The sequence below is a fragment of the Orbicella franksi genome, chromosome 1, assembly GCF_964199315.1.
Source record: "Orbicella franksi chromosome 1, jaOrbFran1.1, whole genome shotgun sequence".
Classification (NCBI taxonomy): domain Eukaryota; kingdom Metazoa; phylum Cnidaria; class Anthozoa; order Scleractinia; family Merulinidae; genus Orbicella; species Orbicella franksi.
In genome coordinates, this window is record NC_138145.1 from 38,547,515 (window position 1) to 38,558,728 (window position 11,214).

Genomic DNA, 11,214 nt, shown 5'->3' on the forward strand with positions numbered 1-11,214 from the left:
AATCTTGACCTCGGTTGTGTGTACAGACCTCACTGCGTTCGATCTGTACTCACGATCTCAGGTCAAGATTTTCCCATACATACCTCGTGCGCGGTTAATAAGAGCTACGTAATTTTGACCAACCGCAAAATTATTCAGCGGAATAATTATGGGTTAAGAAATCGCCCACTAAGCATGTCATGCATTATTGCCTTAAACTGGTTGCAAATTTGTTAAATAGTAGTTTATATGTTACATGGTCCTGAACCAAGTTAAAATTTTCTTGTAGTTTAGTTGTGGCTTTACAATTCAAGAGCGTATAGTCTACATCATCAATTCAGAGTTTCTAAAATTTTGTATCCAGAACTTCCTGTTTAAACTTCAGCTGTAGGAGACTGTTGTCTGTTCGTAAAGTTCTGAGCTCTGTTGCCGGAGTCTTGTTACTTCTTCTCTTAATATTTACCATGTTTGGGGCGGCCGCTGGTCTTCTTAACCAGCACAAAACCAGGCGTTCTCTAAACTCAGGTATTCTTAATGCGTACACAACTGGATTTACAAACGAATTGGAGTAATTTATAACGTTCACCAGGTCATAAAATTTCCACAGTATTTGGACATCATACACAAAAGTTAAACCGTTCAAAATAACTAAAGGGATCCAGGAAAGCAAAGCAAGAATAGACACAAATAGCAAGGTCTTTGTTAAGCGTTTGTTTCGCGAGTCTCTGTTTTGCTGTTGTGAAGCGATATTTCCGCGTCGAAACTTTCTCCAAATGCCGATGTTACAGCCACATATGATGAATGTTATAATCAAGACGTATGGCATCCAATAATACATAGAACGTTTAAATGAAAACAAGAGATGTGTTGCACTGAAGAGGGCGGTGATGACGAGAGTCAGTGCCCACACAGTAAAAATAATAATACGGTATTCTCGCATTGATAGTGTTCGGTGTTTAAACGGCCAGTAAATGCCATAAAATCTCTCACCAGATATGAAAGCTGCAGAAATTAACGACGCCTGCGACAAAAAGGTATCAACGATTGGGTAGAAAATTGGCAAAGACATCGACCAACCACCTTTCCAAAGTTCAAAACTGTAACCAACAATGTAAATGTAGAGCGGTAGGGACACTGTTCCTAACATCAGGTCAGCAAACGCCATATTGATGACTAGAAGCAAACTTCTCTTACGAAGGCTCCTGTCTACTGCAAACAGAACAATCGTGAGCAAGTTTCCTACAACAATAAATACACATATCAAAATAAATACGGTGCACAATGCGATGCTTTCTGCCTTGGAAGGAACAATTCTTGATGAACCAGTCGCGTTCTCTGAGCTATTGATAGCTGCTTCTGTTCTCATCATATTTTAGTTTCACTGAACGATTGAAACGTCGATTAATCTTTGCCGATAACAACGTATCGTTACTTGATGAGGAAAATAGGAGGTCTGTAAACCGCACCATGTGAGGCTGAGATGCAAGTGGCACATCATGACCAAATTTGTAGTTTTTTGATCGTTTTAAGACCAATCATCGTGGACTAATCTTTCACATGACATGTTGACTTAACACTGACGCAACTTGTCAAGACATTTATAGACACTCAGCGTAGATTGTAACGCAGCCAGATAAACGTAACGTGACTCAGTTCAAATTGCGCTCATGAAATAAAAGCTTTACTTATTTTCCCACTTCATCGGTTTAACTTTTTTGCGACCAACGCCTTGACGACAAGCTTAAAAAGCTTATGATCGGTTGTTTTGTGGTTTCTTTACAAAAATAAAACAAAACAAAACAAAAGAGTGGCCGTGTTAATTTTAAAGACGAGAATGGAAAAAAATTTTCAGAAAAGTTTTGTAATGATTGCCATAATTTGTGACTAAGATGCGTCATCCATCGCCAAGCTTATATCATTCCTCAGATTTGACGGGTTGATCAACAGAGAAGCATCTGCTGTTTTTTTGTTCCCTTGATTTTTAAATAAAGGTTTCAAATGATGGTTAGTATGTTTTACTTCATTTTATTTGCTTAAAACAATGAATGGGTAAGCTTGTTATTCATATTCTCCATGGTGGTTTTACGGAAAAGTTTGTAAAGAACAGAGGTGTGTAAATAGTTTCCTTTAAAAAAAAAACTGTACAATTAATTTCCACAAACAGTAATCAGGAAGTTGACTGTAAAAAAGAACTCGCAGCGCCGACCGATCGATCAATAGAGGCTAATTTTAATTTAACTAATCATAAGGTAATTTGCATTTGGAACAAAAGTACGGGTTTTGTAGGGAAATGAGTGCTTTATCGTGCGATGCCATCAATTTTCAAACGTGTCAAGGAAAGAACGTGCGTTCTCAAATGTGGTGTAGACCATACTTGGCGGCGCACTTCGGCCTCTTTGATTTACTAACGTTTCCATGGTCACTAAGTAAAGTCCAAGTAATTACCTTTTACCCCTTCACTCTCAAAGTGGGTTCTAAGTGAACTTAGATTATACTTAAAAGCTCTAGTGTGAGGCCAAGTAATGTTTGAAAAAAAATTGGGTATCATGTTTTACTCCTATAATTTGCTTAAAATGGTGGAGAATTGAATCATTTACTCCTTGATGGGCTAAAGGAAAAGTTTATAATGAACTAATGGTAGTCTTAAAAGTGGGTATATAGTTCCGTTTGATAAAACGGCAGAATGTATTTTCCCCAACATTAAACAGGAAGTTGACAAGTAAAAAGAACACGTTGCATCGGTTTATCGATCGAAGATGATTTAATCAAACTGATCGTAAGGAAATTTGGAATTGGAATTGGACTAAAAGTTTAGGTTTTGCAGAGAAAATGATTGTTACAAAAGGGAAAGAAAAGGGGTCCTTGATTAAAACAACAACTTAAAGTAGTTCCCCTAAAATAAAACTGCGCACAGATTTTTGTTCAAACTTTGTCCAATGAATATTTATCATACGAGAGCTTTAATTATAAAATAAAAAAGGGCGGGGCTGCCCGTGCTCGTTAAGGAACCGTGAGGCATTGAAAATGTCCCATTTTAACGTTATTTAACGCTTATTACAAGAACGCATTTCAAGTTATTGTAAACTCTTTGTGAGCCCAGACTCATGAAAACACGTCTCAAACTACAGTCAATACTTGTGTCGGACACAAATAAACTTTTTAAGTTTGATTTTGACAGACAGCTGAATCCTTGTTAAAATATTGGAACCAAATTGCTTGCAACGGCTATCAAACTGCAAAACAGAAACGACTACAATGCAGCTGCTATTTTCCTTATTTATTCAATTTTCAACAATAGACATCAGATCAGTCTATTCTCACGGAAAGCTAATGATTAGTTGATTGAAATGACTGGAAAAAAAATTGGGGTGCCCGAGCTTGTTCACGGAGAGCTATAGCCATTTTTCAACTGACAGAACTCAATATCAAGGTAAATCCGCCATGTTTTCAATGTGCGCGTGCACGAACGCGCGCTAATGACGTCATAAATTATGCGCAGTGAGGATGCGCAATGTAATAATGGGGAATGACCTTAAGCAGCTGGAAGCTCTGTTGAATACAAAATCATTTCTTTTAATCAAAGGAGAAACATAATTAGACAGCTCCATGAATTTTTTTAGGAGGTGCAATTGTTTTGGAAGCAGTCCGGCCTGATTAGTGCGGACATCGTGAGGAATATCCTTTCAAGACGAAAGGTCTAGATAGAAAAAAGTCTTTCATCATTACATTGTCTTTGGGTGTGATATCCACCAACCCTCAGCAGTGATCACATATTTGTCGTAAACTGAGAACTACCGAATTCACCAATTTGATTGGCTGAAATCGGTATTGAAAGCTGTCTAGATTTTCCCATCTAGACCGGCATCGAAATCGGCATCTAGACCAGTAATGTTTTGCAGTGAAAAAGTTGCAAACTAAAATGTAAAAATATTGACTGTTTTCTTCTAACAACATTTAATAATCGAACTACCAAAAAGCTGTAAAGAGGACGAGCAAACTTTGGCAGAATTAAGTTCAGCTTGTCGCCGTTCGCAAGCAAAATGTCACTTACCAACAAACCAGTTACGAATTAAATTCGAACGAAACGAAGCGACGAAACGAATTAAATTGTTCTTGTTTGCCATATAATAAACATCTTATTAACCGAGCTTAGTTGGTCTGTATGGGAGAATCTTGACCTCGGTCGTGTGTACAGACTTCACTGCATGCGCTCGGTCCATGACGGGACGCACGGGGCTTCTACTGTAAGTACCGCAGAGAAATGGTAGGAAATTTTTTTAGCATTCCTTACATACTCTCACTAGGGTTCTTCGTCTTGCGGCCAAGGAAGGCGTCATAATCTGTTTCAGTGGCATGTCGATGATATTAAATAGAAAATAAACCAGAAAGGGCCGATGGAATATGAGACAAGCTTTAAAATGAAATTACGATATTAATGGTGCTTGAAAAGTAAATAGTGCGTTCGAGTCATTCCCGATGCATTCAAATGATGGCGGACTCCACCGACGCCAATAATCTGGAGCAAAACAAATTCATTATATATCGGATCACGTCTAAACACACGTGAAGAAAGACTTGGGCAGGAAAAAACGTGAGCGGACAAAACCGGGAAATGCCGATAAATCAAGTAATCCCGCAATAATGAACGAATTACACAACATGAACCTTCCTCTGCTTCTCTCCCTGAGCCAAGTTCAGATCTACGAACTGAACTTAAAGATACCAAAGTGCCTACAAATGGATGTTGAAAGCGGCGAGCAGACGTAAATGTCTTGTTTACCCAACGAAAGCCATCACAATAAACCCTGGGCTTGCATCGAGATGCTAGTCTAGGCGTAAAGGAGCGTTTGATTAATCAATCTAAAACAGATCTTAAGGAATAAACGCCCAGATGATCTGGTATACTTGTCTGAGTATGTCGTTGGCAGTGGGAGCCACGTGCAGTATTATCATGCTCGGCAATTGAAGTTATTGTGTAGAAAATATCGCAAATTACACAGCCGAGGGCAAAAAAAAAAAAAAAAAAAAAAAGAGCGAGGAGAAACTTAGTATATGGAGCTAAGATAGATTGTCAGTGTTTTAGGTGACCATGCACGGCTGCCAATGGCTTGGGCAATCGCTTGGCCAATGGCTCGTACACGCAACGAATCGTAAAAGTCCGTAAGTAACGACCTCCGAAAGAAGTGAGTCCACCACCGATCCGCTGAAAATAGAGGAACTAGGGTTCAGAGGTATAATTATTTTTCCAATTAATAATCTGAATAGCGTACGATAGACTGATGACGATTCAACTAGGGAAGGTATAGCTTATTCTAGGAGGCGTCATGAAGCGCCCTGGTAAAACAAACCCCACAAAATTTTCATCAAGTAACAAGAAGGTACTGACAGCTCCTTTTCTTCAAATTGAAATTACTAAAATTGACATCTTTGCATCATTTTCAACTGGAACGCATAAAAAGGACGTTAATTATATTGAAATTAAAAACTCGACCAAAGAAGTTAAATATTTATAAAGCGGACTAACGTAGCAGTGCATCATGAACAGTAAATATAGTTTAAGGTATCTTACATCACGGTCTACATACAAAGTGCCCACCCAAGCTCCACCAACATAAGTTTGAACTGGAACGAAGAAAATCTAAACGATTTATAAGAATTAAGTGTTTTTACGAATTACAACCACAGCCTTAGAGTAATACAGCCCTGTTCTCATAGAATTAAAAAAAAAAAAAAAAAAAAAAAAAAAAACCGGGAAGAGATACTTACGGTAGAAATCATTTGCGTCCCCTCATGGGGTAAGAGATTCTCGCCCATATCAACTTTCTTTTCTCTCGTAAGTTATCGCGCGTTTAGAGATGCCCAACACTCGCGTTTTAGGTGCGGGAATCCCAAACAATGCTTACCTAACGTTTTAAAGATGCTACTTTTGGCCCTCCCCCAAATCTACGTCTTTCACTTGTAGAAGTCTATCGATTTGGACAGTGCTTGGGTTAGAGATTCTCGCCCATATAAACTTTCTTTTCTTTAGTAAGTTCTCACGCGTTTAGAGATCCGCCACACTCGCGGTTTTGGAGTCGGGATCTCAAACTATGCTTACTAAAATTTTTCAAGATGCTAGATTTGGCCCTTTCTCAAATCTACACACGTGTATTCCACTCCTAAAAGTCTATCGATTTAAATAGTGTTTGGGTTGGAGGTTCTCGCCCGTTTATATTTTTTTTCTCTCGTGTGTTTTCGCGCGTTTAAAGATGCGCCCCACTCGCGATTTCGGTGTCGGCATCTCAAACTATGCTTACCCGACTTTTTGAAGATGCTTAGATTTGGCCCTTTTTCAAAACTACACACGTGTATTTCACTTGTGGAAGTGTATCGATTTGGACAGTGTTTAGGTTGGAGATTCTTGCCCATATTAACTTTCTTTTTTCTGGTAAGTTCTCCAGCGTTTAGATATGCGCCACACTCGCGTTTTAGGTGCATGGATCCCAACAAATACTTATCTAACTTTTTAAAGATGCTAACTTTTGCCCTCCCCCAGATCTAGACAAATGTGTTGTACTTCTGGAAATCTATCAGTTTGAACAGTGTTTGGGTTGGAGATTCTGACCCGTATCAACTTTCTTTTCTCTCGTATGTTCTCGCGCGCTTCGATATGCGCCACACTCGTGTTTTAGGTGCGGGGCTTCCAACCATTGCTTACCTAACTTTTTAAAGAGGCTACTTTTAGCCCTCCTTTAAATCTACACACGTGTATTTTACTTGTGGAGGTCTTTCGATTTGGACAGAGCTAGGATATGAGATTCTTGGCCACATCAACTTTCTTTTCTCTAGCAAGTTCTCGCGTGTTTAGAGATGCGCCACACTCACGGTTTTGGTCTCGCAATTTCAAACTATGCTTACTAAACTTTTTTAAGATGCTAGATTTGGCCTTTTCTCAAATCTACACACGTGTATTTCACTTATGGAAGTCTATTGATTTGGACAGTGTTTGGGTTGGAGACTCTCGCCCATATCAACTTTCTTTTCTCCCGTAAGTTGTCGCGCGTTTAGAGATGCGCCACACTCGCCTTTTATGTGGGGGTTCCCAACCAAAGCTTACCTAACTTTATAAAGATGCTACTTTTATCCCTCCCCCAAATCCACACAGGTGTATTTCAATTGTGGAGGTCTATCGATTTGGACACTGCTTGTGTAAGAGATTCTCGCCCATATCAACTCTGTTTTCTCTAGCAAGTTCTCGCGCGTTTAGAAATGCACCACACTCGCGCTTTCGGTGTCGGGAAATTAAACTATGATTATTGGACTTTTTAAAGACGCTTGATTTGGCACTTTCTGAAATCTACACACGTGTATTTCACTTGTGGAAGTCTGTCGCTTTCGACAATGCTTGGGTTGGAGATTCTCGCCATTTATCTTTCTTTTTTCAAGCGTGTTTTTGCGCGTTTATAGATGCGCCATACTCGCAATTTCGGTGTCGGCATCTCAAACTATGCTTACTGGACTTTTTTAACATGCTAGATCTGGCCCTTTCTGAAATCTACACACGTGTATTTCACTTTTGGAAGTGTATCGATTGGGACAGTGTTTAGGTTGAAGATTCTCGCCCATATCAACTTCCACTTTTCTCGTAAGTTCTCGCACGTTTAGAGAAACGCCACAATCGCGTTTTAGGTGCGGGGATCCCAACCAATCCTTACCTAACTTTTAAAAGATGATATTTTTTGCCCTCCCTTAAATCTACACACATGTGTTGTACTTCTGGAAGTCTATCAGTTTGGACAATGTTTTGGTTGGAGATTCTCGCCCATATCAACTTTCTTTTCTGTCGTATGTTCTCGCGAGTTTCTAGATGCGCCACACTCGCATTTTAAGTGCGGACCGGGGCTTCCAACCAATGCTTATATTACCTAACTTTTTTAAAAAAGAGGCTACTTTTAGCCCGCCCTTAGATCTACACACGTGTATTTCACTTGTGCAAGTCTATCAATTTGGACAGTGTTTACGTTGGAGACTCTCGCCCATATCAACTTTGTTTTCTCTCGTAAGTTCTCGCGCGTTTAGAGATGCGCCACACTCGCCTTTTAGGTGCCGGGTATCCAACCAATTCTTACCTACCTTTATAAAAATGCCACTTTTAGCCCTCCTCCAAATCTACACAGATGTATTTCACTTGTGGAGGTGTATCGATTTGGACAGTGCTTGGGTAAGAGATTCTCGCGCATATCAACTCTCGTTTCTGTAGTAAGTTCTCGCACGTTTAGAGATGTGCCACACTCGCAATTTTGGTGTCGGGATCTCAAGCTATGCTGACTAGACTTTTTTGCACATGCTAGATTTCGGCGTTTCTCAAATCTACACACGTGTATTTCAGTTGTGGAAGTCTATGGATTCCGACTGTCTTTGGGCTGGAAATTCTCGCCCATCTCAACTTTCTTTTCTCTTGTAAGTTCTCACGCGTTTAGAGATGCGCCACACTCACGTTTTAGGTGTGGGAATCCCAACCAATACTTACATAACTTTTTAAAGATGCTACTTTTATCCCTCCCTCAAATCTACACAGGTGTATTTCACTTGTGGAAGTCTATCGATTTGGACAGTGGTTGGGTAAGAGATTCTCGCCCATATCAGCTTTCGCTTCTCTAGTAAGTTCTCGCCAGTTTAGAGATGTGCCACACTCGCGGTTTTGGTGTCAGTATCTCAAACTATGCTTACTGGACTTTTGCACATGCTAGATTTGGCCTTTTCTCAAATCTACACACGTGTATTTCAGTTGTGGAAGTCTATCGATTTCCACAGTCCTTGGGCTGGAAATTCTCGCCCATCTCAACTTTCTTTTCTCTACGTAAGTTCTCGCGCGTTTAGACATGCGTCACACTCGCGTTTTAGGTGTGGGAATCCAACCAATGCTTACCTAACTTTTTAAAAATGCTACTTTTAGCCCTCCCCCAAAATCTACACACGCGTATTTCACTGGTAGAAGTCTATCGATTTGGACAGTCCTTGGGTAAGATATTATCGCCGATATCAACTTTGTTTCCTCTAGTAAATTCTCACGCATTTAGAGATGCGCCACACTTGCGATTTCGGTGTCGGCATCTCAAACGATGCTTACTGGACTTTTTGAAGATGCTAGATTTGGCCCTCCCCCAAATCTACAGACATGTGTTTTACTTCTGAAAGTCTATCGATTTGGACAGTGTTTGGGTTAGAGATTCTCGAACATATACACTTTCATTTCTAGTGCAAGTTGTCGCGCGTTTAGAGATGCGCCACACTCGCCTTTTAGGTGCGGGGTACCCAACCAATGCTTACCTAACTTTATAAAGATGCTACTTTTACGCCTCCCCCAAATCTACACCCGTGTATTTCACTTGTGGAGGTCTATCGATTTGGACAGTGCTTGGGTGAGAGTTTCCCGCCCAAATCAATTTTTGTTTCTCTAATATATTCTTGCACGGTTAGAGATGCGCCACACTCGCAATTTCGGTGTCGTCATCTGAAACTATGCTTACTGGGCTTTTTAAAGATACTAGATTTGGCCCTTTGCCAAATCTACACACGTGTATTTTACATGTGGAAATGTATCGATTTGGACAGTGTTTGGGTTGGAGATTCTCGCCCATATCAACTTTCTTTTCTCTCGTAAGTTATCGCGAGTTTACAGATGCGCCACACTTGCCTTTTAGGTGCCGGAATCTCAACCAATACTTAGCTAGCTTTTCAAAGATGCTCCTTTTAGCTATAGCCTTCCCCCAAATCTACGCACGTTTATTTCACTTGAGGAAGTCTATCGATTTGGACAGAGCTTGGGTAAGAGTTTCTCGCCAATATCAACTTTGCTTTCTCTCGTAAGTTTTCGTGCGTTTGGAGGTGCGCCACACTCGCGTTTTAGGTGCGGAAATCCCAACCAATGCTTACCTAACTTTTTAAAGATGCTACTTTTTGGCCTCCCCCAAAATGTACACACGTGTATTTTACTTGTGGAACTCTATCGATTTGGACAGTGCTTGGATAAGAGATTCTAAGTCCCTATCAACTTTCTCTTCTGGCTAGATTTGGCCCTTTCTCAAATCTACAGAAGTGTATTTTCCTTGTGGAAATGTATCGATTTGCACAGTGTTTGGGTTGGAGATTCTCGCCCATATCAACTTTCTTTTCTCTCGTAAGGTATCGCTCGTTTATAGATCCGCCACACTCGCATTTTAGGTGCGGGAATCCCAACCAATCCTTACCTAGCTTTTTAAAGATGCTACTTTCAGCCGTCCCTCAAATCTACACACGTGTATTTCACTTCTGGAAGTCTATCGATTTGAACAGTGCTTGGGTAAGAGATTCTCGTCCCTATTAACTTTCTTTTCTGGCGTAACTTCTCGTGCGTTTAGAGATGCGCTACACTCGAGTTTTAGGTGCGGGGTTCCCAAGCAATGCTTCCCTAACTTTTTAAAGATGCTACTTTTGGCCCTCCCTCAAATCTACACACGTGTATTTTACTTGTGGAAGTCTATCGATTTGTATAGTGCTTGGGTCAGAGACTCTCGCCCATATCAACTCTGTTTTCTCTAGTAAGATATTACGCGTTTAAGAAAACGCCACAATCGCGACTTCAGTGTCGGGATCTCAAACTATGCTTACTGGACTTTTTAAAGATGCTAGATTTGGCTCTTTTTCGAATCTACACACGTGTATTTCACTTGTGGTAGTGTGTTGCTTTCGACAATGCTTGGGTTGGAGATTCTCGCCCATTTATCTTTTTTTTTTTCTGTCGCGTGGTTTTGCGCGTTTAGAGATGCGCTACACTCGCGATTTCGGTGTCAGCATCTCAAACTAGGCTTACTGGACTTTTTGAAGATGCTAGATTTGGCCCTTTCTCAAATCTAAACACATGTATTTTACTTGTGGAAGTCTATTGATCTTCACAGCGTTTAGATTGGATATTCCCGGCCATATTAACTTTCATTTGTCTCGTAAGTTGTCGCGCGTTTAGAGATGCGTAACACTCGCGTTTTAGGTTCGGGAATCCCAACCAATGCGTACCTAACTTTATAAAAATGCTACTTTTAGCCCTCTTCCAAATCTACACACGTGTATTTCACTTCTGGAAGTCTATCGATTTGGACAGTGCTTGGGTAAGAGATTCTTGTCCCTATCAACTCTTTTTTCTGGCGTAAGTTCTCGTGCGTTTAGAAATGCGCCACACTCGCGTTTTAGGTGCGGAGATCCCAAGCAATGCTTAACTAA

The 11,214-nt window shown here is 40.4% G+C and overlaps 1 protein-coding gene across 1 annotated transcript; it reads right to left on the reverse strand.

Annotated features, from left to right (window-relative positions):
- Positions 1 to 325: 325 nt before the first annotated feature.
- Positions 326 to 1,348, reverse strand: LOC145464385 (adenosine receptor A3-like). The gene has a single exon (XM_081448264.1). It carries the CDS (start codon positions 1,346 to 1,348, stop codon positions 326 to 328), a length of 1,023 nt encoding a protein of 340 aa, XP_081304390.1.
- Between the last annotated feature and the right edge of the window lie 9,866 nt (positions 1,349 to 11,214).